The sequence below is a fragment of the Oreochromis niloticus genome, linkage group LG20 (genome assembly GCF_001858045.2).
Source record: "Oreochromis niloticus isolate F11D_XX linkage group LG20, O_niloticus_UMD_NMBU, whole genome shotgun sequence".
NCBI classification, from domain to species: Eukaryota; Metazoa; Chordata; class Actinopteri; order Cichliformes; family Cichlidae; genus Oreochromis; species Oreochromis niloticus.
Genome location: NC_031984.2, coordinates 34220580 through 34248481, shown reverse-complemented (window position 1 = coordinate 34248481; position 27902 = coordinate 34220580). Strand labels below are relative to the sequence as shown.

Sequence of the window (27902 nt, the reverse complement as noted above, 5' to 3'; positions counted from 1 at the left end):
GTATTTTTGACACAACATTCATTTTATTTAATGGACTGACATAAAATACAGTTTTTTTAGTGTCATCACAGACATGAAAAATGCTTTTTTCAGTTACAGTACACATCAGTTTCAGTTGAAACATACAGCTTTAACAATACAAAATGAATTCATATCAGTTGTAGGAACATCATATGTAAAATATATGATGATTTTGAAATTGGAATTCTGAAAATTTAATTGGACAACTGAGTTTATACAGTGTATAAGGAAGAAATATTATCGTCCAACCCTCTGAATTAAACCTGAGAGTCTGTGTTTCAATTGGATTTGATTGTTTATTGTTTGGGGCAGGATGGCGGTGCTGTGGTTAGCAATGTTGTCTCATAGCAGGAATGTCCTGAGTTCGACTCCACCATCATCCAAGGTGATAAAAATGGATCTTATAAGAACTTTAACTCGTTTAATGTATTTTAACATTAAATGACATATTCAATATATTGGTTCTAAACTGAGTAAATATGGTACTTTAAGATGATGTAACTTGGAATGTCATGTTTGTTGCATTGTTTTACCTGCACTTTCTTGATAATTCCTTCAAGTTTTCTCTCAGCCTATGAATTGTTTTCCTCTTGTTTTTTTACTGCTCTTCTTAATTGGGCTGCTTTTTTGTGCAAAAGCAAACCACTGTAAATTTTTATTTCGTAGGTAAATCCTTTGGATCCATTTTCAAACCTGTTGCCTAGCAGCAATAATGGCAGACAATGTTTCAGTCACGGAAAAAGCTAAATATTTTGCATTCTTGTGGTTAGAAACTATTAAAAATCTACATGGTCATAGTCCAATACAAGCCCATTGCACTGTTGTGATTTCATAAGAAGAGTCATTAATAACTAGAAGAGGCTCAGTTGAAGCGGTAAGTCTGTGCATAGTTCTGCTGTGTTGCAAGGGAAACCAAAAGTTTGTTTTAAATTTTGTTTGAAATGCTCTTGGCGCAAATACTTAATAAGGCTAAATTTACTGAATAGTAAAACAGAAATAAATGCCCAAGGAGAAAACTTGATAAATACAAGTTGTCAGGCTTATTTGTGTAACGTCACTTTTTTTTAAATTGAAAAATAGAAGTTTTGTTCGTGTATTATGCAAGAAACTTAAATTTTGTTTCATGCAGTAGGATAATTTGTATGTTTTTTTGAAGAAATATCAAAGAATTCTGGTGCAAAATGCATGAGATAATAAATATAAAATCAGTAGTACTACCTCTTCTGCATGTGATCATGATACTGATCTTTAATGTCAGGAGAACAACATTTTATGCTACACATTGAGTATATTGAGGTTGATTCTTCTAAGCACCTTTGAAAATGTCCAGATTTATGAAAGCACCATGCTGCTGCTCCAATGACATTCAGGGAAAGCAAAACACCAAATAAGGCCCAAGCAGCAGAGCATGCTTCTGCAGAGACAAGAAGGAAAAATATAATGAGAATGAAATGATCTCTTGTTCTCTCTCAATTCAATTTTATCTATACAGCACCAAATCACAACAGCAGTCACCTCAATGTTCTTTATATTGTAAGATAGTCCCTACAACAATGCATGCAAAGAAAAACCCAACAATCACATGACCCCCTCTCACTTTTCTGGCATTTAGTTTTATATTTCACATTTAGATGACTCAGACAACATTCCAACAGCATTCAATACTTATCCCACAGATTCACAAATGACACACTAAACAAATTTTGTTGTACTGATAAATACAAAATTAAATGAGACCAATCTCATTTGAAGGAACTAGCCGATTGCACTGGGTGGAGCATCAGTCATCCATTCATTAACTTGGCTCTCGGGCAGGGGTGTCAAACATAAGGCTAGAATTGTCCCACGAAAGACTCCAATCTGGCCCAATGGACAGCTTTGGAAAGCTGTGAAGGAGGCATCAATTTTGGACTTCCAGCTGTATTTTCATAAGTTTTATGAAGTTCATGCGTAAGTTCAATAAGGATAAGGAAATCCAAAAAACCTGAACAAGCTGTACAGGTAAATCCAACCTGACCTTACCTGATGCCACATGCACATAGAGCTGACCGTATTTTCTTCCATATGTGTTAGATGCTTCACACTGATAGAGGCCATTAAGATCAGAGGTCAGACTCAGCACTTGTAGCTTTGCACCCTCTACTTTTACAACAGATGGTAGTAAAGACTGGCCATATCTGGAAAAACATGAATGATGCTGAGTTCATTCACACGATCCAAACATGGAGACTGTTGTTCAAACTAATTTATCCCAAAGGCTCAAATCTTTCAGCAAATTCAAACTTTACCTGCTCCAGGTGAAGTTTGCATTTGGGTTGGCTTCTGTCACACACTCAAATGAGTGCCCTGAAATTGCTTTCATGTTCACTTCTGTGGGAGAGACTGCAGAAAATAGAGAGAGAACTGTGTTAATCCAGAATTAAGGAAATATTAATGATACTAAATTTGATACTACTTGATTGATACTACTATTTTACCCTTTTCTTTCTGCAATTTCACAAAACAGCATCCTGTTTCTCAGAACATTGTTAAGAAAATAAAAAGAAATTTTTCTCCAGTATTTGACAACAGAGACAAATCATCATGCAGACCTACATTCATTATTTTCACTGGCTCACTAACAGACACACAAAAAATTTTGTGTGATGATTTTTGGGATCCATTTGACAAGAAGCAGCACAACACAAAACACAGTGGATGAGCCCACTTATGCTTTCAAAACAGCCTCAATTGTTTTTGCTTACAGTTTTACCCACAAATGTCCTCCTGCCAGTTTCCCATTGTGTACATGGATCGAATGAATGAGGAGCTCAGACATAGAGACACTGAACTCAATGTCAAGGTTATCAAATCACTTGGAAACAGCTTTCACTTTGTGACATGGTGTCTTGTCATGATAGAAGTTCTAGGCCAGAAACAGATCATTGCAAATGTTCAGTAACATTACTCTGCAGAATAGGTTGTGTAGAATCATAATTAATAGGAGATTCCAGTTCAACAAAATTACCCTGAATTGCTCAAACAAGCTCTGAAAAATGAAAGAATGAAGATTAAGTTGATCAAAGCTCATTTAAAAGGCAAAAGCTCCAAAACCGAGGTACAATGACCTCAGTGAGTCCCACATTAAGACTCTTTACAGTGGAAATGGTTGAAACGATTTATGTTCCATCCATCCATCCATCCATCCATTCTAATCTGTACTCAGAGTTTCATCCAGGTTTCTTCTTCTACTGAAGCCTTACTGGAATTAATAGGTGCTAGTAAAATAATAGTAATGAGTCATTTGACTGCTTTAAAAGGTTTTTGCTGACTTCTGTTCATTATCTTTTTGCTGAGTTTTATCCAAGCTGTGTCTGTGAATCTTTTAAATTTGATTAAATAGTTAAAATGACCAAATGGACAACAACACAAAAGAACACAACTAATAAACTACATAAGCAGCTGATACTCACAGTAGACCTGTATGATGAAGGGCAGGGTTTCTTCTGTAGATATGGCGTGACTGCTGATGACACACTGGACCTGGTGGCCGTTAATCTCTCTGGTAGGTACACCAAACAGAGAGCTGACTGTGGTAGTCGTACCATTGCCATAATGGATGTAATTTGTTGTCGTCCTCAATTTGTCTCCCAAAACACCAGTGAGCCACCTCACCTCTGCAGGAGGCCTGGAGCCCGCAGCTGTGCACGTAACAAATAAAACCTCTTCTGTGCCCAAAGTGGGAAGATTGTCCATCACACTTGTGAAAGGAGGCACTAGGAGAGTTACAGCACACAAATAAGTTGACATACAAGCAAGATGGTGAGAATAACTCATAACTCTGTTTTACACACAATCACAGAGAATATTCTTAAATAAAAGTTGTTTTTTCTTCCATACCAGTAACTTTTAGCGGTATTTCAGTCTTCTTAGTTCCACCGGGAAACAAGGTGAAGATGCACGTGTAGCTGCCTTCATCCTTCAGGGCAACATTGGATAACTGGAGAGTTCCATTTTTGTCATTAAAATTCCCGATGTATTTAAATCGATCATCACGTCTATGGACAAACTGGGGTTCTTGACTTGGTCCGACAGTTATAAAATTGTCATTACTGGGTTTTTCTCTGGTCCTCTTCTGCCAGGTAATCTGTGTCAAGTCTTCCGTGGAGTCAATGAGTCTGAGTTTGCAAGGTAAGATAGCTGTATCTCCTTGAACCACTGTCACGCTTCCACCAATCACCTGCAGAGCTGCGAAGTAAATGAAGAAGTATTAATGATGGGAATTGAAAAGGTTGAAATAGAGTGTCCAATAAGGTTTACAGGATTAAACACGAAAGTATAAGTTAACTTGTAATTGGCCTCCTCATTTTTTTTTGATGCAAGGCATAACACATTAATCATTATGTGTTACAAGAACACTTGATGGTATTTATGACAAACTGGACTCAACCTCACACTGTATGGACAGACAATCAAAAACCATGTAGTGGAAAAAATAAAAAAAATGGGTCAGCTGTATTATATTTTATGCTCCAGCTACTGACTGAACACTGTGGCTTTAATTTTGGTTTGCATCACGCTTTTTCAAGATGTACTACTGCTCAGCTAGTAGTAGCATTCACAGACAAACATGGAAAAATACAGACAATGGTGGCAATCTGCTCTCAACCAAACACTTAGTTTTTGGTGCAGCACCTAATTTGTAACCAATTTCACCCAGCAAGAGACTGCAACCTCCAGGAACTACTGCCACCTAGTCTGGGAATACACATTTCTCATGTGCTCAGGGATATTGAAATCCAATGAGTATGTTGGAATAATCTATTCTGCTTAGGAAGTTACTAAATGAGTACGATGATCTGTAAGTACCTGCAGGGCATCTGTACACACAATCACACTCCTCAAATATACTCTAAACCCCAGGTCCAGGTACCCTTTCCCCTAGAGGGGGAAACTGCACCTAGACCAAGGAGGTGTTAACTTTTCCCTGGAGTGGAGACAAGGAGATCGCCCCCGACTCCCCAGTAGCAGGAAAGCCCCACATCCCAGACCCCAATCGGACGGTCAACTCCTCCTCCAAACATCCAAACAACAACTCCAAACATCCCTCCGCTCGCTCATATGTAGTGTTGATGCGTGTGTGTTCTAAGGTGCACACGTCTGTTCTTTTTACGTTACGTAAATCTGAATAGACTCGCACAGACTGTTTGGCACACGCCGACTGAGATTGACACATGAATCTGTTTCTACAAATACCGCATCTTTCTTAGCTTTTGCCGTTTGATCTATGACTGTAGTTATATGAGCGGTGTTGTAGTGCAGCATGCGTGAATAAAGAAAACATCTTTCTACATACCGTCAGCACCGCTGCCCAGCAGGAGCACAGCCAGCAGCACCAGGCAAGGTGCCAAAAAGAAACGACCCATTTCAATTTTTCCTGAAATAACTGCTCTCGAAAACGCAAACAAGTCCACCATTTGCTTTTCTTTTTCCTGCGAGCAGCTACCCATGCACACCAGGGTTGAGTTCAGTTAACAAGTTAGAAACACGTTTCTGAAGTGATGACCTTTGGAAGCTTCAAGTCCGAGCTGCGAGTGAGATCCGAAACTTATGGAAGGTGGAGTCAGAGAGGAGCACGTTGTAAAAAACAAGGAAGGTACAAGTAAAAGAAAAGTGGGTTGCAATTATGGTCCTTTGCCCTTTATTTGGTTTGGATCACAGAATGAAGAAATTTGCTTTCAAATGTTTTATTGTTTTGCATCCCAGAAGTTTTTCCTTGATGATCATTCCTCTTTGATTGTACTTTTTGATCACTTTATATTCCAGTACAGTTTTGTTAAACACAAGTTTTATGATGCCTGTTAGTGGCATCAACATAAATATTCAATTAAGAGTCAGCGACGAAGATTTTCAACCACCTTAAAGCTGGTGACGAAAAAAAAACAAAAAACAGGCTATGCCTGTTACAAAATGCTCATACACACCACTAAGTATGTCTTAAATTAACACTGTTAACAAGTGTTTAATTTAAACAAGAATACAAGAAACATAAACTAATTGTTCTTCTTCTTTGGGATTACACCTGTCCAGATGAAAAGTGTTTAAGTTCACTTGAAAAAGCCACGAGAAGCATCCAAATACATTTTTACAAAGTGCCTCACTTTCAGAGTCTTAAAGTAACTGAGCAATTTTTAAAATAAGAATTGTGTTTAATATTTGGGTGAAAATCATTTGCAGTCAGTTACTGGCTGAAATTTAGAATCACTTCTAGACTCAAGTGAGAAATCACCAAACACTGTAGGCTATATCAATAATTTGCACACTTGGGAGAAGAACACACAATAAATTTTTTCATATTTGTGTCACACTTTCCATTGTCATTTTAAATGTTATCGAAGTTTCGACTTATTTAGAACTGTTAGTCATTTGAACTTTGGCCCGCTCCTCCATCTCCACCCTCCCCGTTGCTTTAACAGTATGACTTTGTTTGGGAATGAATCTTTTAGTTTTAATTTAATAGCCTCTGTCAATGCACCCCAGGGTGGCTGTGGCTACAATGTAGCTTGCCATCACCAGTGTGTGAATGTGTGTGTGAATGGGTGGATGACTGGATGTGTAAAGCGCTTTGGAGTCCATAGGGACTAGTAAAGCGCTATACAAATACAGGCCATTTAGCATTTAATTACTTTGGATCACAGACCTGACAACTTTGTTTTTACGAAAAAAAGGGCCGGCTGTATTTTTTCCCATCACAGAATTTTGGCTTGTGAATTATTCCTCTTTGGTTGCACATTTTTACTCGCTACATATTATTGTACAGAGTTTCTATCATTTTATTTAGTTTTGTTTTAAAAAGTTAGGGAGGGGGTACTAATGTATTCAAATTACAGTACAACATAGTCATAGATTTACTTTCTCTCTGGTTCCAGCACTGCTCTACATGATGTTTAACAATTAAATAAAAATAAAAAAAATCCCTAAATGTTATAGAATGTAATAGATCATGTGAAACATTTCATTTCATTCATATTACTAAACATTTCCCATTACTCATCATTACTCATTCAGATGAAAATACACTGTTTCAGACCAAATAAATAAAAGAAAGGGACTGAAGAATAGTGTATAACAGAAAGTCAGCCAAACTTCAGACATATCAATCTGTCCAGTTAGGAAGCATGAACCACTGTTAATCCACTTCACCTGCTTTGGTTAAAATAAAAGTGGCAACAATTGCACTGGAGAGGCAACACGACGACCCCCAACAAGACTGACTGGTTTTATTTCTCTAGTTTTAACTCTCACTCTCTACTGGTAGGATGAGATAAGACATGCTTCTGATGAGATGGTGGGTAGTGTCCTTTAAACTGCTACCAGACTATGTGGACCATTTGGTGGTGTCAAATGCACAGAATCAGAATCAAATTTATGGCCAAGTATATGTGGAAACGCATACCAGAAATTTGGTTCTGGTCGATGGATTCTCTCAAACGCAGCAATGCAAAACACACAACATATCAGCCAGAAAAGAAGAAATAAACAATAAACAATATATACAAACAACAATTCAAAACATTAAAGAGTGGAGGTTAGGGAACACACACAAAATCAGTGCTTTTGTCACCCAGGAATTGCCTGTTGCCTAACCCAGGCCCCACTGCACCAGCAATAAAGACTGAGAAAGAAAATCATGGTTCAGGCGCCAGTAGCAGACCCACCAATTCTGGTGTTCTCAGGAAAATGACAATCAAGCTGCAGGTCTGTGAACAGACCATCTAGTTTTACAACCGGAAGACCTGTAACTCAGGTGAACTTCCTCTTCATAATATATGGCTAATTAAACTCTCTGCATGCAGTGCTATTCAAAGGTGAATCAATTCTATTCAATTTATAGTTTGCATTCGAACCTTGCTCAAAGGTACAAAAATAAATGGGATTAACTATGACTATAAAAAGAACCTTTGACAGGCTAGGACAAGTAGTGGATTTCTAACTTTTTATCTGGGCATTGCTGGAATACCTCCATAGGGAGAGTCATTTTTTGTGTGTAGATTTTCAGGTTTTTATTTGTTTTCTTTGATAAAAGTCCAAAGAAAAGAAAACAGAATCACATCTGAATGACACAACACAGCAAAAGCTTAAATATAGATAATATATTACTCAAACAGATGACTCAGACAGTACTTAAACATCATGCATCAGCTGTCTGTAAAACATTCAAAAACTTTCATGTACTGACAAGCAGTGATATGTCATGAGCGAAAGCCATTTGGGAGCCAAAAGAGCTGGCACTTCTTTGGGAGTCGTGCCACAAGAGCCGGCTCTCTGAAAAGAGAAAAGACTTCCCATCATTACTGACGAGATCTGAGGTAGGAAAGCAAGTGAGACACATTTGTTATTTGGAAAGAACCACAAGCTAAGATACTTTCCATACATCAAGTGGTTGAACTGGTTGTAATGTACTGGGTGGTGCATCACTCATGCGCTCTTTAATTTGGCCATAGGGTAACTTAACCACTACTTTAAAGTAACTGCTCTCCAACAAAGTCTAACCTCTCGTTTGGGCATGAGGCGAATTCCTAAATAGGGAGAGTCCAATTCTAGATGTTCAAGTCTCTGTGTCTCTTTCTTTTGTTCTCCTTTGATAGAAGAACACAAGAAAAAAACAGAGAAACATCTGAATGACACAACAGCAGCAAAAAAATCAAACAATTTAAAAAAAGATTTGGACAAACTGCACAGCTCAGTCCAAGCTGACCTCACCTGATGCCACGTGCACATAGAGCGGACCGAGTTTTCTTCCGTATGTGTTAGACGCTTCACACTGAGGATTATCAGGTTTGAGACTTGATCATGGGGCCCCCTCTAAAATATCCTGAAGAAACAGCATTGACCTACGCTCTTGCCCACTGCTGCAGGTGCAGGAAAGTAATGTAGTACGTAAAACTGTATTTATATAGCATCTTTCAACAGCTGTTGACTGTTGTGGAGCCCTTTGTTCGACCCTCTGTCACACAAAGGAGACGAATACCAGCAACACGTCCTCACTCCAACCAGAGTGTTAGTGAGAAGGGGTTCTATCTTAAAATGGCATAGCAGGTTAGCAAGTGCAGAGGGGCGTAACACCCTCTGAAAGATGAGGGGCGTTTGTGTCACAGGAAGAGATGTTTATTGTCAAGATTATGTTGACTTACCTCGGACTGACTTTTATTTACTTCACTTTGAAAAAATGCTGTATGCATCTTCCTTTTATTTAGTTTAGTTTGGGAGTCACCACACCTAGTGCTCCGATTACCACTGGGACCACTGTTACCTTCGCCCTCCACATTTTCTCGAGCTCTTCTCTGAACCCTTTGTATTTCTCAAGCTTCTTGTGTTCCTTCTTCCTGATGTTATTGTCATTCGGAACCGCTACATCAATCACTACAACCGTTTTAGTTTATTTATTTTAGTTTAGTTCATTTATATGTATCTATATCTTTACATGATTATCAGCAAATGCATAAGAAAAAGAACCCCCTAAAACCTCTACCATCATACCTCCACTCAGGAGCACAGTCAGCAGCACCAGACGACACAGTATCACACACTTTCATGTGCTTTGGTGCAAGTACAACGGTTGTTAGACTGAGAAGGAAACTGCCAACATTCCTCTGACACATCAAACGTGAACAAATGTCCCGCCCAAGAGTTCTTCAACAGTACCTCTTTGTGAACCTGTTTCTGCCTGTTACTGTGATCAGGCTGTGTGTAGACTTTCAAGTTGTGCATACTCTCAAGTAAAGTTGACTGATAATTTGTTACCTATATAAATGCATTTAAAATAGACTCTGTTCCTCTGTACAAACTTTGTGCTTTCAACATCTTCAGTGCTGTTTTATTTCTGCCAGTGAACATTATTGTAACATGATTACCAGAATTACAAACACACAAATTTGTCTTTTAAAAAAGCAGTTACTGCTGTTACCTGTATAGATTCAAAATATTTATGCTCAAAGTGCCACAAACTGCTTGCAAAGCTTGAAAGATCCAAATTCCTAGCCTTTTAGGTAGTTTCTCACCCACCATGACTTCACTAATACAACAGCCATTAAGTGGATTACATACTTGAAGCTTAAAGGTGAAATGGCAAAGTGACCAACAAAGACAATATTAGGGGGGAAAACAGATTCTGACCCCTTTTCCTTTTAAATGCTTTTACATTCTCCCCTTTTAGCTTTTGATGTATTAGTTAGGCCTGTACGCATTAATAATTAAGTGTACTAGCCCAGTGTGAAACCAATTAGTTTTAATTAATTGACTACAACAAGAAAAAGATGCAAAACCACACAGGACCCTGATTGCATAATTTGCAGTTCATTTGTTTTGCTTTCTTCATTTTCTTTCAAAATTCAAAGTGGCAATTTCAGCTTTGAGCTCTCTGTTGAAAATATTTCTCTTTAGATGGGAAAGTGTAGAATGCGATCTAAACCTGTTAAAAATAAAGGTTTTTTTAACATCATGTTTTTATATATATTTTCATATATTCATTGGAATTTATCATCTTTTTTTTTATCTATCCATCAAGCTCGGGTCCTCTACCAGAGGCCTGGGAGCTTGAGGGTCCTGCGCAGTACCTTAGCTGTTCCCAGGACTGCGCTCTTCTGGACAGAGATCTCAGATGTTGTTCCCGGGTTCTGCTGGAGCCACTTGCCTCGTTTGGGAGTCACCGCACCTAGTGCTCCAATTACCACTGGGACCACTGTTACCTTCGCCCTCCACATTTTCTCGAGCTCTTCTCTGAGCCCTTGGTATTTCTCAAGCTTCTTGTGTTCCTTCTTCCTGATGTTGTTGTCATTCAGCACCACTACATCAATCACTACGGCCGTCTTCTTCTGTTTGTCTACCACCACTATGTCCGGTTGATTAGCCACCACCATGTTGTCCGTCTGCATCTGGAAGTCCCACAGGATCTTAGCTCGGTCATTCTCCATCACCCTTGGGGGCATCTCCTATTTTGACCTCAGGACTTCCAGGCCATATTCGGCATAGTTTCTGTATAGTGGCCGCTTGGTTATGGCGTTCCATGTATGCCCTGCCTGCTAGCATCTTGCACCCTTATGTTATGTGCTGGATTGTCTCTGGGGCATCTTTACACAGCCTGCACCTGGGGTCTTGCCTGGTGTGATAGACCCCAGCCTCTATGGATCTTGTGCTCAGAGCTTGTTCCTGTGCTGCCATGATTAGTCCCTCTGTGCGGTCTTTCAGTCCAGCTTTGTCCAGCCACTGGTAGGAGTTCTGGATGTCAGCCACCTACTCTATCTGCTATTGGTACATACTGTGCAGGGGCCTGTCCTTCCACGATGGTTATTAATAATAATAATAATAATAATAATGACAATGATAAGAATTGATTGTATTTATATAGCGCTTTACAATTGCACTCTTCATTCACTCTCACATTCACACTGGTGGAGGCAAGCTGCAATTGTAGCCGCAGCTGCCCTGGGGCAGACTGACAGTGATAGAAGCGAGGCTGCTATATCGTGGCCATCACCAGTAGGTGGTAGGTAAAGTGTCTTGCCCAAGGACACTGGTAGCATCTTGCACCCTTGCATCTTCCACCCTGTGTTCAGTTACTCCTCTGCCTCCTCTTTCTTGGGTTTCTGCTGCCTGAGGCATTTACTGAGCATACGGTCGGATGGGGCCATCTTCCTGACATAATCATGGATGTTTGTTGCCTCATCCTGGACTGTGGTGCTGACACTCACTAGTCCCCGGCTTTACTTCCGCTTAGCATACAGGCTCTGGGTGCTGGACTTGGGTTGAAACCCTACATGCATGGTAAGGCGCTTCCTTGTTTTGATGTCAGTGGCTTCTATCGCCTCCTTTGGCCAGCTAATTATCCTGGTACCTGGTCTTATCAGGGAACCTGATCACGGGTAGGGGGTAAGTGTTGATAGCCCGGATCTTGTTCTTACCGTTCAGCTGACTCCTCAGAACTTGCCTGACCCTCTGCAAGTACTTGTTGGTTGCAGCTTTCCTAGTGGCCTCTTCATGGTTCCCAATTGCCTGTGGGATGTAGCTGTCTTCTATGTCTGCAATGTTGCCTTCTGGTAGTTCGAAACCCTCAGTTCTAACTACCTTCCATCTCTTAGTTATCATCTGACTGCATTTCTCAAGTCTGAACAACATTTCGATCATTGCTGTATATCCTGGTAGTGTGGATAAGGGAATCGATGCCTCGTTCACTCTTGGCATACAGCTTGATGTCATCCATGTACAGGAGGTGGCTGACAACTGCTCCATTCCGTAGTCGGTATCCGCAACCAGTCTTGTCAATGATCTCACTGAGGGGTTCAGGCCTATGCAGAACAGCAGTGAGGACAGAGCATCTACTTGGTAGATTCCGCACTTGATGGTGACTTATGCTATGGGCTTGAAGTTGGCCTCTAGTGTTGTCCACCACATCCTCATTGAGTTCCTGATGAAGGCTCTTTAGGGTCCTGTTGATCTTGTATATATATTGTAATCAATCTGGTAGTGCACAGGCAGGTCTCCCTAGTCTTGCATTTGCTCGGTTTACCAGTACCTGGCGTTTTGCACCTCTGGTATTCTTGCCAATCTCTTTCTGTGCCCCACCTGAGCCATTGAGTCATCTTAGCCGCTATGATGCCTGACAGGAGCTTCCATGTGGTACTGATTCTATCTTTCAGTTCTTAAACGATCCTAGTGTCTCACCATAGGGGAAAGGAATCACAACTCACAATAGTTTCTAATGTGAACTTCAGTAGATTTTCTTAGTCTACATGATCAGACGACCTGCTGCCCTTTTGTCAGGGTTCTTTGTGGCTGCGCTGATTCTGGTACTCACCTTCTTCATCAGGGCAGCGTCTGGATACCTGTGCCTTCCTGGATCCCTCATCTTCTATCTACTCACCTGATGCTCATCCTCGCTGACTGCCCCTAATGCTATTTAAGGCCTTGGTGAAGTGCTGTTCCTTGCTTGGACCCCTCTTCGACATCTCACATGTAAATATTCCAGCCGGTGTTGTAAATAAACACAGTTCTATTTGCACTGATCTGAGTGGGCTCAGTCCAGCCTAGTAATCGTGACACCTTTGTACAATTACATCTACAAAAGGATTCAACAAGGTATCAGTAGATGTTTCACAACTATCTAAGCTGATTTCCATTTCCTGCACAGACACTTTACTGTATATTGTTTTTAATACTAGATTGTATATAGCTGGTGTTGTGAAATCAGTTTTGCCCCAGTTCTTTTATTCGTCGAGGGATCCAGAGACGGCACCGGAACTCAGTAGTTATTTTTACAAAATCTTTATTCATCTTCATTTAAGCATGCACTTCTAGAAGGGAAGACGAGGCCGGTGTCCCTCTGAAACAATCTTCTCAAAAGTCCTTCACACACAGTGAAGTTGCAGCTTGCTGGAAACGCATCTCCATTCATCCAATCAAGATGATGGATCTTCTCTTTCTGATGCTGTTTGTCCATAGTGCTGCTGGACCTCTCTGCTCAGGACTCTGGTATTGTCTCTTGGACTGCTGTCCACTGTTGATGTTCATGCTTGTGCTTCTGGAACTTCACTCCGTGTCTTCAAGGAGAGATTAGCTTCCTTGGAGCTTGCTTTTTCAGGATGAGGACGGGAAGCTGCAAAACAATTCAGCCAAAAATATTGGCTGGGTGTTTCTTTAAAAAAAAAAAAAAAATTCTAATGATCTTAACCTATAATTTTCTTCCGACTGCTGCCTGTGGAGAATTGATCCAGGTCCGTTCCCCACCTGTAATCGACAGACTGAGAGACTTTCATTATTCACTGTGACTGCATATGTTTTCATCACTCCTAAAGCAACAGATCTCCACTTATTTTGTTTTGAACTCTACTGACTTTAAACCCCGGAAATAAATGTTTTTATTTGTTCTTAATCGCAAACACAAAAAAATCTTCTTGATGTTGTTGTTAATTATTTTCACCCACAATACTCCAAATTATGTTTTCTTTTGTGTCCAGCAGGGGAAGAAGATGACCTGTAGTGTCACTGCTTCCCCAGCTGGAGACAATTTCCCACTCACACTTACACACTTTTTATTTTCTTTGTTTTCATTATTTTCATTCTCTTTTTTTTAACACCCACACATTAACCTGTAAACTCACTCCTCCAAGCTCATTTTCCTTTCACCCCAACAGCTCTCATACGGTCAGCAAACAAATTCTCCATTCATCCTTGAGTACTTGGTCACCTTTAAATGTCACTATTAATTTTATCAATTTATTTATCATGAACTTAACAATAATCCACTGTTTAGTTTTTTCTTTAATTACTTTAGTTCATTTTCTCCTGTTTGATCACTTTGATTTCTTAACTATTATTATTATTTCACAGGAAATCAACTAATGTACTTTTTCCTCCTCCTTTTGTCATCAAGGAATTCACACACACACTCACAGGCTGGTCACTCACCCCCACCTTTCTTTCTCTCTCTCACACACACACACACATTTTACTCCTCCTTTGTTCCACCTGTGAACCCGCCCCCTGAGGCTGACTCACACACACCTCATGCTTCTCACAGTCCTATTCAAACTTTCTGCGAGACACCTTCTCTGCTGATACAGGACAAAGCCCTGATCAGCACAAAGAGCGGGTGCCGTCCGCTCTTGTACGCCTCAACCTAACTAGGACAATTAGGCTCACGATCTTCAGATCGCGCCACATTTACCTCACAAATTATTCAAACTGCGCCACGGACTGGATACCGCAGTTTCTCTTCCCCATAAAAAATAAAACCAAATTAAACCCCCCAATTGACTTCACAGTTTGCAACAATTCGCGACACGGCCTCCTGCCACGATTTCTGCACACCACAAACACACACTTTTAGACCCAAATTCTTTTTGTTACTTTAATTGACTCCCGTACTTCAACGAGACGCCGACTCTAACGGCGCTTTGACACACACACTATGCAGTCTACAAACACTGCAGTCAACAAAGCAACTTGCCCCCACTTTCATGCAGGTTATCAACCGCGACTAGGATCCAACACCTAGCTTTAGTTATTTAAGGCGCCCTCATTACCCAGGTCACCACCCTGGCTACAGGTCCCAACGACGCGTCCGAAGAAGGGTGTAGTTGCCAAACTCTGAGCACACAGCCGTCAGCTGCGACGAGGCCTCTCAGCCCCGCTTTCTAACTAATAGTAACACACGTTTCCTGCTTTAACGCACGGAGGACGGATCACACACCGCCACTTTTTCCTAATAACTAAGACGGATCACACACCGCCACGGATGAAACACCGATTCTATTAATTACTAACTAAGACGGATCACACACCGTTTCTTTAACATACTGAGTGAATTTACACTGAGATACGCTCAACTTAGCGAACAGATAATTTAGGCTTTAAACAATATGCACGCTTTGAAAATAAACAGGTGGTGCTTATAGGTGTGGGAGTATATCAGTTAAAACACTGTGGGTATGTGTCTCTTCCTAGGGGCCATAAAAAACCATCTCCCCTCCAGACCACAGTTATCAAGTTACAAATCTACTTCTAAGCTCATGACACAATCAGGCCTTTATTACATTGAGGGCAGTGTCAGTGTCTCTGCAATAATTCTACATTCTATCTAACACATTTCTAAACTCTAAAGCAAACTAAACATTCCTACACTGACCAAGAGCTGGAATTCAATGAATTAATATTTGTTAAAAGTTAAAAACATTATTGTAAACATTACTGCAACAAACTATAAACATGGCTGGTAAGTCTTGTTGAATTGAAATGTCACAAATTGTCTTCATTGTGATAAACTTGTTAAGATTAATTACAAACACACTATATGTAACAATCATGTAATAGATATAAAATTGTGGTGCAATATGACAGATGGAAAGTGTAATATGAAAGGTGTTGGGTGAATTTGGAAGGATGTGTATGTCTTTGGGTATGCAATTAAATACATTTGGATAGAGGAGGCTAATGTATTTTTGACACAGCATTCATTTTATTTAATGGACTGACTTAAAATACAGTTGTTTTAGTGTCATCACAGACATGAAAAATGCTTTTTTCAGTTACAGTACACGTCAGTTTCAGTTGAAACATACAGCTTTAACAATACAAAATGAATTCATATCAGTTGTAGGAACATCATATGTAAAACATATGAAAAAAGATAATTGTTAAATGTCTCTATATTCTAACATCAATCAGTGAAATAGTCTGTTTGGTTATGAACTCAGTTCCTCCAACACTGACAAAAGTCTTCAAAGATCAAAATATCTTATTTAACTTGTAACTGCATTACTTTACTACAAAGTATATTGAACCATATATATTTAACTTGTCACTGTAGTGTAAAAATAATTGTTATCACTACATCACTGCATATACGCAACATTTACTGGAAGTTTTCTGTCATGTAATTCCCTCATATTGAACATAAAGTATTTAGAAACAATGTCCCCTGTATATATTGTACACAGTCAAGTAAAAGTATCATTAAAAAAAAACGATATTTCATGTCAATGGATATTAGCGGCCATATAAAGAGGTGGGATTCAGAACAGACCAATCAAATGCTTGACTGATTTGTGCATAACTCTTTTGAACTACAATCAATCCTTCATATTGTCATTACCGTAACATAGAACATAAATGTGACATTTAGAGTAGAAGATCAATGAATGATCTGAACCTTGATCTGTCAGTCAAGGTTCGGTCAAAGTCACATCAGTCAGTCCCACTATCATACAGCATACCTAGTCTCAATTCACCTTTTCCAGAAAACAATAAGCCTCTAGTTGTACTTCTCTTTAATCGGAATACTTTATTAATCCCTAAGGAAATTATGTGGTGACTGTTGCTCCAAGACAATAAGAACAGTAACAAACTGGAGTAAATTAAATAATACAATATATTACAAAGCTACAAAACAAACAAAACAAATCCTCTAATATATCCACATAGGTCAATTATAAATATCCAGAATATTAAAGAGATTAAATATAGATGGTTGACTCTAAACTGTAAAACTTTGTTATTTGTTATTTCACTGTAGAGGATGTGGAAACGGGTACAGTGTAAGCTGTGCATTAAATGGGGGGAGACAGACAAAAGCAGGAATGATTTCCTGTGTCATTCAGTGGTGCATTATGGGTAGTCTTAGTCTCTCACCAAACGTGCTCCTGTGACTGATCAGCACGTCAAGGAGTGGGTGGTATTGTCCAGCATCGTCCTCATCTTAGACATCATCTGTCTCTCTGCCATCAGCTTAACGCAGTCCACCTTCATCCCCACAACATTACTGGCCTTGCAGATCCATTTTATTGGGTCTATTTGCCATTTTCCAACTTCAGCATTCCTTTCAGCCCATTACATTCTCTGTTCCCTTTTTTTCTTCTTTTTAAAGTATGTTTTGAGGCACTAACATGTTAACAAGTTAACTTGTATTTTTAGGTGATCTCATAGGCAGTGCCATGCTGTCACAGCTGATGACATATGTTTTTGACTCAGTTCATAAATAGCAGCAGGAAGATCTCTACTCATATCTGAATTCACAGTAACCACATTAATACCACTGCTGTCAACAGTAAACTGCTGATGAAAGCAGGTTAACAGCAAAAAAGAAATTTCAACAAAAACTTGGAAAAAACAAATTAAATAGCAGGAATATAAAAAGGCACCAAGTACCTCCACCTGTTCTTCATGTGTTCATTAGGCAGCTGAGTCTGGGATGACATATTAGTGGAGCCTTCATTCTAGATGTTGTCAACCTTTTGCTTCCACAGTTGTCAGGGAATTTGTTTAAAAGTTTGAACGATTTCAACAGAATTTGCAGAAACCTTTAGTGTATAAGAATATTTTAGAAACAGACAAGCAGACTTAATCAAATGTCTTGCACATAACTAAAGCTATAAATATACATTCATTAACTGCAACATTAATCAAGTCATTACCAACATATTCTGAATGATATATGTAACTTTACTGATACATTTAATTTCTACTTCTTGCTATGGTCCATGATCATCTTCTGCTCAACTGTGAGTTTTGCAGCTTTTCTTACTAATAAAGACCTCTCTCATGGTTGATACTACAGGGTGGGCCATTTATATGGATACACCGTAATAAAATGGGAATGGTCGGTGATATTAAAGTCCTGTTTGTGGCACATTAGTATATGTGAGGGGGCAAACTCCTCAAGATGGGTGGTGACCATGGTGGCCATTTAGAAGTCGGCCATCTTGGATAAAACTTTTGTTTTTTCAATAGGAAGAGGGCCATGTGACACATCAAACTTATTGGCAATGTCACAAGAAAAACAATGGTGTGCTTGGTTTCAACGTAACTTTATTCTTTCATGAGTTATTTACAAGTTTCTGACCACTTATAACATGTGTTCAATGTGCTGCCCATTGTGTTGGATTGTCAATGCAACCCTCTTCTCCCACTCTTCACACACTGAGAGCAACACCACAGGAGAAATGCCAGCACAGGCATCCAGTATCTGTAGTTTCAGGTGCTGCACATCTCGTATCTTCACACCATAGACAATTGCCTTCAGATGACCCCAAAGATAAAAGTCTAAGGGGGTCAGATCGGGAGACCTTGGGGGCCATTCAACTGGCCCACGATGACCAATCCACTTTCCAAGAAACTGTTCATCTAGGAATGCTCGGACCTGGCACCCATAATGTGGTGGTGCACCATCTTGCTGGAAAAACTCAGGGAACGTGCCAGCTTCAGTGCACAAAGAGGGAAACACATCATCATGTAGCAATTTCAAATATCCAGTGGCCTTGAGGTTTCCATTGATGAAGAATGGACCCACTATCGTTGTACCCCATATACCACACCAACTTCACCATTCACATAAAAGTTTGCCTCATCACTGAACAAAATCTTCTGTGTGAACTGAGGGTCCTGTTCCAATTTTTGTTTTGCCCATTCTGCAAATTCTGTGCGCCGATCTGGGTCATCCTCGTTGAGATGCTGCAGTAGCTGCAGTTTGTAAGGGTGCCATTTGTGAGTAGCTAATATCCGCTGAAGGGATGTTCGACTAATGCCACTCTTCAGTGACATGCGGCGAGTGCTACGCTGTGGGCTCTTGCTGAATGAAGCTAGGACAGCCACTGATGTTTCTTCATTAGTGACAGTTTTCTTGCGTCCACATTTTGGCAAATCCAACACTGAACCAGTTTCACGAAACTTAGCAAGCAGTTTGCTAACTGTAGCATGGGAGATGGGTGGTCTCGTAGGGTGTCTTGCATTGAAATCTGCTGCAATGACCCGGTTACTGCGTTCACCAGATATCAACACAATTTCGATCCGCTCCTCACGTGTTAACCTCTTCGACATGTCAAAGGCTGTGAACAAAGAGAAACTTGTAAATAACTCATGAAAGAATAAAGTTACGTTGAAACCAAGCACACCATTGTTTTTCTTGTGACATTACCAATAAGTTTGATGTGTCACATGGCCCACTTCCTATTGAAAAAACAAAAGTTTTATCCAAGATGGCCGACTTCTAAATGGCCACCATGGTCACCACCCATCTTGAAGAGTTTGCCCCCTCACATATACTAATGTGCCACAAACAGGACTTTAATATCACCAACCATTCCCATTTTATTACGGTGTATCCATATAAATGGCCCACCCTGTACACCAAAGTAATTAAGTAATAGATAAACGGTTAAATAACTAGGGAGACTGTGTTTCATCATCATCTATGATTTAATAACCTGTCACTTTATAATTGTACTTCAGTGTCTTATAATTCACTTTTTTACTTTGGATTTTATTTTGAGTTCAATTTGAGTTCCGATTAGTTTTTTTTTATGTTGCTGAATCTTTGCTTTAGTTTGTTTGTCTTTTATTTTTTTGTTTATTGCATTTTTATTGATCTGTGTTTTTATCTTGTTTTGTTAACTTACTCGCAAAACACTTTGGACAATCTTGTTTCTTTTAAATGCAACCATGCAGCATAAAAGCACCATGCTGCAGCTCCAATGACATCCAGGAAAAGCAAAACACCAAATAAGGCCCAAGCAGCAGAGCATGCTCCTGCAGAGACAAAAAAGGATGAATATAATGAAAATAAAATAATCTCTTGTTGTCTCTCAATTCAATTTGGACTGGTATAGTCCAATCATCTTTTCCTGGCTTCTCATGGCCAATCAGGATTCATGCTGCGTACTTTAAATCTCATTGCGCATTTTCTATTCTCCTTTGCAGACACCTCTATGCAACCCACCCCCTCACCCATCGTCACCTCTTATTGCTCTATTCAAGCAACCATCTTCATCTCTACCACCAGTGTCTAGGCTCTGGGAGGTGCTGCTCTAATTCCTTTCACAGCTGGTGTTGCATTCCACCGAAACGGGCCATCGGAGTTTAACCGCCAAAGCACCTCTATTTAAATTCTATTCATTGACAAATAATGCGTACTTAGGGCTGCTCAATTAATCGAATTTTAATCTCGATTACGATCTGGGTTTTCAACGATCATTGAAAATGACTGAGCCGATTATTAGCACCTCCCTCGTGCTTTACTCTCGCGCTGTTCCGTGTGGCAAATCGAGTGCACCTCTCTGCGTTTCGAACACGCGTCACAACAATTAAGACCCGAGGGAAGCTCAGAAAGCTCGGAAAGCTAAGCAGAAGTTATTTGGAGAGGAGAGGATAATGGCTGCTGAAGAAAGAATGCCGTTGGTTGAAAAGAGAGGTAAAACGACTTCAGTGGTGTGGAAACCAATGTTCCCTCTAAGCTGTGCACGTGCGCAATTGCGCACTGCTGGCACGGTCTGTGAGCGCAGAAAATCTGCGTTGCGCACAAAAAAAATCTAACCTGAATTGAAATTAAAATTAAAACTTTAACAATTCTGTTTTGCAGTGTTAGTCAGTAAGTGACTGGCTGCTCCTGTATGGGATTAGAACGATGCCACCTTATCCTATAGTCCAGCCAATAATGCGATTCACATTCGTATATACGCAGCCAATCAACGTTGCTGACAGGCTATGACAGCGTCCTTATGTGCCGACACCGGTGTTTTAGCTAGCAAAGCAGCGTGGCTGATGTGCAGTGAAGCCACATTAATGACAACGTGTACAACCATTGGAGATGTGAGCAGGACAGACGGAACAATTGACGGAAAAAGTGTGGACTTTATACCAGTTTTTAAATTGTGTTGATAGGCCACGTAAAACCAGAGTTATGATAAAAATATCTGCAATGTTTGGTTTTCTTCCTGAATACTGTCGTTGTTTATATTTACTGCGGGAAGAAACGGTAAAAACGGCGTTTTATAAGGAAACCGCTCGAAAGCACTCTCCACCTGTGAGCAAAAACCAAACCAAACCCCCCCCCCCTTTCCTATTGGTCGAAAAAAAGTACCGTGTCGACCAATCAAAAAATGATATGGCAACGTGGCATCTAGTTGTTAAGAAACGGGGGGAAGTTTTAGGAGTGACGGCGGTGTTTTGATATGTGAGAGATTTGAGACGTTTAGCGCAAATCGTGTGTAGTGTAGTCAATAGTTTTGCTGTGTGTGTCAGAACAATGAGGCGACTGCTGAATGTTACAGGTGTTACAGGAGTGATACATCTCCTGTTGTCAGGCCTGCAGGTATCAGGCTGTTGTTCTCCTTTATCTCATAGGGGACAGAAATTATTTTTTGGAGTGGCACAAATAATTTGTGTGGCATCACATTTGATGCAGAACAGCTGATTGTTCTGTAAATAGTTTGAAATGTTTATTTAAAAAAACGCCTTGGCTGCATTTTTAGGTAAAGAGCTGCAAAACACTTTGTTGTTTGCATAACTCAGTTACTTTTTTGAAGAAGTAACTATATAATTAATTGCCCAACATTGGTCATTATATAGTGTATTTTGCAGACAGAGAGTTACAGGACTCTCTCCCAGACCACAGACTCAGACTCATAATACAAGTCAGAGCTTTATGAAAAAAAAAGAAAGAAAGAAAGTTGTGTTTTCAAAATTGGAGTTCAAGTTATTTTTACTTCCAATAGTGTTAACATACTACACAGGTCATGAACAAGATTTTTTAAATTTTCATTGGAAGTGGGCTAAAGCAGTTAATTAAAAGTAGTCTAACATAAATGTAAATGCTGTAATTTGATTATTTTAATAAACCATGTAACTTGGATGGATTAGATGCTGGCGTGACCACAGTGCTCACGTCTGATGTCGCTCACAGTGGTCCAAGGCAGCGGTCCCCAACCTTTTTTGTGCCACGGACCGGTTTATGCCCGACAATATTTTCACGGACCGGCCTTTAAGGTGTCGCGGATAAATACAACAAAATAAAACTAGTGCCGGTACCGAAAAAAAGAAGATTTATTCATAACACACGTGAAAAGACCCAGGAAAACCGAGTTAACGATAAAAACGATAATAAAATAACGCTGAAAACCGATAAAAACCCTGAAAACCATACATTTCACACCTGAGCTTCAACTCTCGCGGCCCGGTACCAAACGACTCACGGACTGGTACCGGTCCGAGGCCCGGGGGTTGGGGACCACTGGTCCAAGGGATCGCTCAGGGAGTTTGTGTGTTCGCTCAGACACATGAAATATTAGAGAGAACATTGGTGGAAACATTATGGGTTCGCGGAGTCAGACGTGGATCAAATATTGTGCAGTATTTTGAAGTTCACGAAACATAGATGTTTACATTTTTCATTTATTTTTTATATTGCAAACATTTGCACTGTAATCAGTATTTGCACACTATTTTATATTATTTTTTGACAATCTTTAAAGCCATTATTCAATACATTGTTATTGTTAAATAAATATCGTCAAATAATCGAGATCTCAATTTCAGTGAAAATAATCTCCCTAGTGAAATGGCTTTTCCTACTAATAAAAACCAAGATGAACAATGAAATGGCAGAAATTTCCCATTTGTCAATATCTATGATAGAAATGTCTTATTTTTAGTAGGTTTACAGTTTAAACAAAGATTAAAGATTAAGATAAAACTTTTTCTTCCTTACAATTTAAGCATTTACTGCAGTGGCATTTCTTTATCATGTCGAAAAACTGAAATACAACTATACATTTAAACCCACTTCTTTTACATCAGGGTTTAAATGTATAGTTAAACCTCTTTACACTGGCAGAAAGGGAGGTTTCACTGGTACTCCCAATTTAAACACAAGATGGACTGTATGTAGCCCACCATGTAAAATGAGGTTGACATTCCTGCTCTAGAGTAACCTAAACACTCCTCTTAGGTAACTGCTCTCCTGGAATTCTAATTCAAAAACCCCCAAACAAACTGCACAGGTAAATCCAAACTGACCTCACCTGATGGCACATGCACATAGAGCTGACCATGTTTTCTTCCATATTTGTTAGATGCTTCACACTGATAGAGGCCATTTAGATCAGAAGTCAGACTCAGCAGTTGTAGCTTTGCACCCTCTACTCTGACAGCAGACTGCAGTAAAGACTGTCCAGATCTGGAAAAACATGAACAATGCTTGGAGAGTGTTGTTCAAACTAATTTATCCCAAAGGCCCAAATCTTTCAGAAAATGCAAACTACATTACCTGCTCCAGGTAAAGTTTGCATTTGGGTTGGCTTCTGTCACACACTCAAATGAGTCCCCTGAAATGGCTTTAATGTTCACTTCTCTGGGAGAGACTGCAGAAAATAGAGAGAGAAACTACCAAAAATTACATTTCACATATATTTTAGTCTTATCATATCACACAAAGCCATAAACATTGAAACTAAGTGAAAAGTAACCAAAGTCATTTTAGAAAAAAAACAAACAGATTTTCCTGACTGTGGGAATGCTCTGTGATGAACATAAAGGTTTATACACATACAGACTACTGTAGATACCGCAAATGAGAAGTTATTATGTGTCTGTAGGATGCATGTGTGGCTTGCAGTGTAGGGCTTGTGCTCACTCTTTGATGAATTTAATTTCAACAGGACTCGCAGTAACAGAAACTATAACACTGGTAACTGCTGCTACTCAGTAACACATTTACTTGCTCTTTTGATAAAAAGATGAATGTCTAAATTTAAGTTCTGTCCATTTTACCCTTTTCTTTCTGCAATTTCACAACACAGGATTCTGTTTCTCAGAACATTGTTAAGAAAATAAAAATAAATTTTTCTCCAGTATTTGACAACAGAGACAAATCATCATGCAGACCTACATTCATGATTTTCACTGGCTCACTAATAGACACTAAAAAGTTTTTTCATGTCATGATTTTTGGGGTCCAGTTGACAAGAAAAAGCACAACACAAAACACAGTGGATGAGCCCACTTTTGCTTTCAAAGCAGCCTCAATTGTTTTTGCTTATAGTTTAACCCACAAACGTCCTCCTGCCAATTTCCCATTGTGTACATGGATCAAATGAATGCAGAGCTCAGAGATACAGACCCTGACTAATCTTAAAGTTTATATTATTTTCTTACTCTTCTTATATTTATTGTTTGTTTGTTTTTTCACTGAATGTAATGGGAGCCTTGTCATCTCGTCTGTCTGTATACTGTATTGTATATAGCGAAGATAACAATAAAGTTTACTTTGACTTTGAACTCAGTGTTAAGTTTGCCAAATGACTTTGAAACAGCTTTCACTTTGTGACATGGTGTCTTGTCATGACAGAAGTTCTAGGCCAGAAACAGATCAATGCAAATGTTCAGTAACATTACTCTGCAGGATAGGTTGTGTTATTAACAGGAGCTTCTACCTCAACAAAATTGCCCTGGATTCCTCAAATAACCTCTGAAAAATTAAAGAATGAAGATTAAGTTGATCAAAGCTCATTTAAAAGGCAAAAGCTCCAAAACCAAGGTACAATGACCTCAGTGAGTCCCACTCTTTACAGTGGTAATGGTTGAAACGATTTATGTTTCTGCTCTCCACCCAACCATCCACTCATCCTCCTCCGCTTATACTTATCCGAAGAAACACTCTTGCATCTGGCCACAGAGTTTCATCCAGGTTTCTTCCTCTAATGAAGCCTTACTGGAATTAATAGGTAATACTAGCAGTAAGAGTAATGAGTCACTTGACTGCTTTAAAAGGTTTTTGCTGACTTCCGTTCATTAGTATCATGTTGTTGCCGACCTTAATTCTGGGTGTGTCTGTGCAGCTTTTAAATAGCCGATTAAATAATTACAATTCTTAAGCCAACAGCAACACGAAAGAAGACAAATAATAAACTACATGAGCAGCTGATACTCACAGTAGATCTGTATGGTGAAGGGCAGGGTTTCTTCTTTAGACAGGGAGTCACCGCTGATGACACACTGGACCTTGTGACCGTTAATATCTCCCGTAGGTACACCAAACAGAGAGCTGACGGTGGTAGTCATACCGTTGTCATAATGGATGTAATTTCTTGTCGTCCTCACTCTGTCTGCCAAAGCACCAGTGAGCCACCTCACCTCTGCAGGAGGCCTGGATCCCGCAGCTGTGCAGGTAGCAAATAAAACCTCTTCTGTGCCCAAAGTCGGAAGGTTGTCCTTGACACTTGTGAAAGGAGGCACTAGGAGAGTTACAGCACACAAATAAATCAACATGCAAGTAAGATGGTAAAAGTAACTGTCTCTGTCTCACACACAAACACATTTAAAATGAAATGCTTTTTTTTTTTTCCATACCAAAAACTTTTAGAGGCATCTCAGTCTTCTGATTTCCACTGGGAACCAAGGTGAAGATGCACGTGTAGCTGCCTTCATCCTTCAGGGTAACATTGAATAACTGGAGAGTTCCATTTTTGTCTTTAAAATTGCCAATAAATTTAAATTGTTCATTGAAAAACTGTGGTCTGTCTCCGTCTGAGTAAGAAGCAGTAAAAAAAATGTAATTACGAGGGTTTTCTCTTGTCCTCCTCTGCCAGGAAATCTGTGTCAGGTCATCATTGGTATCAGTGACATAACACGGTAAAATAGCAGTACCTCCTTGAACCACTTTCACACTTCCACCGATCACATGGAGAGCTGTAAAGAGCATGAAACACTATTAATGACAGTAAGCAGAAAAGTAGAAACAGCAGAGTACCCAAGAAGTTTTACAGGATTAAACACTAAAGAACAATTTTATTTGCATCTGGCCTCCTTAAACACTCTGAAAGAAGCTGCACTTCATCTCAAAAAGACAAATTAAGTAACCACAATACTTTGACATGGGATCTTTATAAACTTGAGTCCAGCTTGAAGGCGGTGGCAAGATGAGGCAAAACCTGCGGTGCACCAGTCCTTTATTTGCTTTGTGTAACTAAAAAACCAGTCCATGCTGATATGTCTATGAAGGTTCTCAGTCATCCAGGTCATCATAGTTTAAGGAGCTTGGAAAGAAGAGACACCTCCACGGGACAAGACTCAGCAGTTCATCTGCATCTAAAGGACAAAGGTCACTCTTTCGAGGATGCCAATGTTCACATTTTGGACAGAGAGGACAGATGGTTTGAAAGAGGAGTGAAAGAAGCCATTTACGTCCACTGTGAGCGACCATCTTTGAACAGAGGTGGTGGTTTACGACACCAACTGTCTGCCATCTATAATCCAGTTTTGAGATCCCTTCCCAGACGCCTTAACGCCTACTCACATCCTGTGCCATCTGACCTCAGGAAATCACATGATAGGGTGGGGCCAGGTTTCACAATGAGCTCACCCGAAACCTTGGCTGATTGGGACCCCCACCCGCTTTCACACCTTGGCTCATGTGATTAGGTAGAGGATCATCAGGGGGTCCTTTGTCCCTCTTTGGGGGGAAACTCCCACTGGGTTTAAATCTGGGACTCTCCACCATTGACCCTTAGAACTGAAGAAGCTTCTCGGATGAGAGGTGAAACGTCTTCAAGCAACTCAAAGAAGTCCAGACGCTTTTCTTTCCAAGCTCCTTAAACCAGTCCATGCTAAGCATTACTTCCACTCCACCAAGTTTCAAAAACAAAGTCCGGCAAGTAAAGGAACATTACAAAAATGTTTCTGACAAATACAATGAACATTAAAATAATTTGTCAGTTACAGTTACTTTGTACTCTGCGTTTAATAAGGCTGTTGTGTTTTTAACATGTTTTAATGCTTTGTATGTTGTTCTATTTAATCTCAACAAGCCCCTATAAACAGTCAGTGATCACTGTTTGCTTTCTTCGGTTTTTATTACCGCTAATCAATTTTTAAAACCTTACAATGTAACTACAGCTCAGCCTATGTAGCCGTATATTTGACTAACCTACTATTGTGAAAGGATTATCTCAGTTGTTCTCCTGACTGAAGTTTGGTCCGTTTACAGGATCCTGCCATGCAATTGCATTTGCCCCTAACCATCGGGAACCCTCACGTTAACTTTTATCGAGTGGAAAAAAGTCCTCCGTTCATAATCGTTCATCCTCCAGCTTCACTGTTTATGTTATGCTAACGTAGCTGTGTCGCTAGCGATCACGTAGCCAAACTTCAGTAACCCTACAAATGTCACTGCTGTTTATTTTTGTCTTCATTTATGTTGGAAGTGATAGCAGAGCTGTACGTTTTAATTTGTTTCAGAAATCCCTCAGTCTGAACATGATATATTATATTTAGATGGAAGCTAGCAAGCTAACTCCCTGCTAACTTCTAACTCTGTTAAATTTAATAAATTCTATTTTCATGGATGCCTGGATGTTAAACTTAATTGTTACACCTGGTAGAGCAGCCACACTGATCATTTTATTACAGATGAAAGAATTTAGACAGTTTTTCAACTCTCAGTAATGCTGCAGTGATCGTTTGACTTCACTGCAGCAACGCGCAGCAAGTTGGATGTTTAGCAGGGGGTGAGGGAGGTCTCTGACTAGTGCTGTGTGAGCCTGCGCAGAAACAGTGCACAGAGCGAAAGAGCGGATGAGATG

General features: G+C 39.7%; 1 protein-coding gene across 8 annotated transcripts; it reads right to left on the bottom strand.

Annotated features, from left to right (window-relative positions):
• Window positions 1-256: 256 nt before the first annotated feature.
• LOC109196111 (nectin-4) lies at window positions 257-26378 on the bottom strand. 8 transcript variants are annotated; one of them, XM_025901966.1, is made up of 8 exons: window positions 25969-26378; window positions 25672-25848; window positions 25254-25556; window positions 23591-23684; window positions 23346-23500; window positions 2310-2403; window positions 2044-2198; window positions 257-1435 (listed from the first exon to the last, which is right to left on the bottom strand). In XM_025901966.1, the coding sequence occupies exons 1-8, from the start codon at window positions 26021-26023 to the stop codon at window positions 1236-1238; spliced, it is 1233 nt and encodes a 410-aa protein (XP_025757751.1). In that variant the 5' UTR covers window positions 26024-26378; the 3' UTR covers window positions 257-1235. The 8 variants fall into 8 exon arrangements, with proteins under 8 accessions (XP_025757751.1, XP_025757749.1, XP_025757750.1 ...); XM_025901964.1 differs by having other exon boundaries at window positions 25672-26378; XM_025901965.1 differs by lacking the exons at window positions 23346-23500; window positions 23591-23684; window positions 25254-25556; window positions 25672-25848; window positions 25969-26378 and adding exons at window positions 3474-3776; window positions 3901-4248; window positions 5357-5617 and having other exon boundaries at window positions 262-1435.
• Window positions 26379-27902: the final 1524 nt, after the last annotated feature.

What these genes read in the sequence shown, in the direction of transcription:
- LOC109196111 (XM_025901964.1), bottom strand. Translation starts at nt 26,023, where the DNA reads ATGCTCTTTACAGCTCTCCATGTGATCGGTGGAAGTGTGAAAGTGGTT. An exon ending in GATGCCTCTAAAAGTTTTTG is followed by an intron (nt 25,557 to 25,671) that starts GTATGGAAAAAA and finishes TAACTCTCCTAG; the next exon opens with TGCCTCCTTTCACAAGTGTC. An exon ending in CTATGTGCATGTGCCATCAG is followed by an intron (nt 2,404 to 23,345) that starts GTGAGGTCAGTT and finishes TATTTTCTGCAG; the next exon opens with TCTCTCCCACAGAAGTGAAC.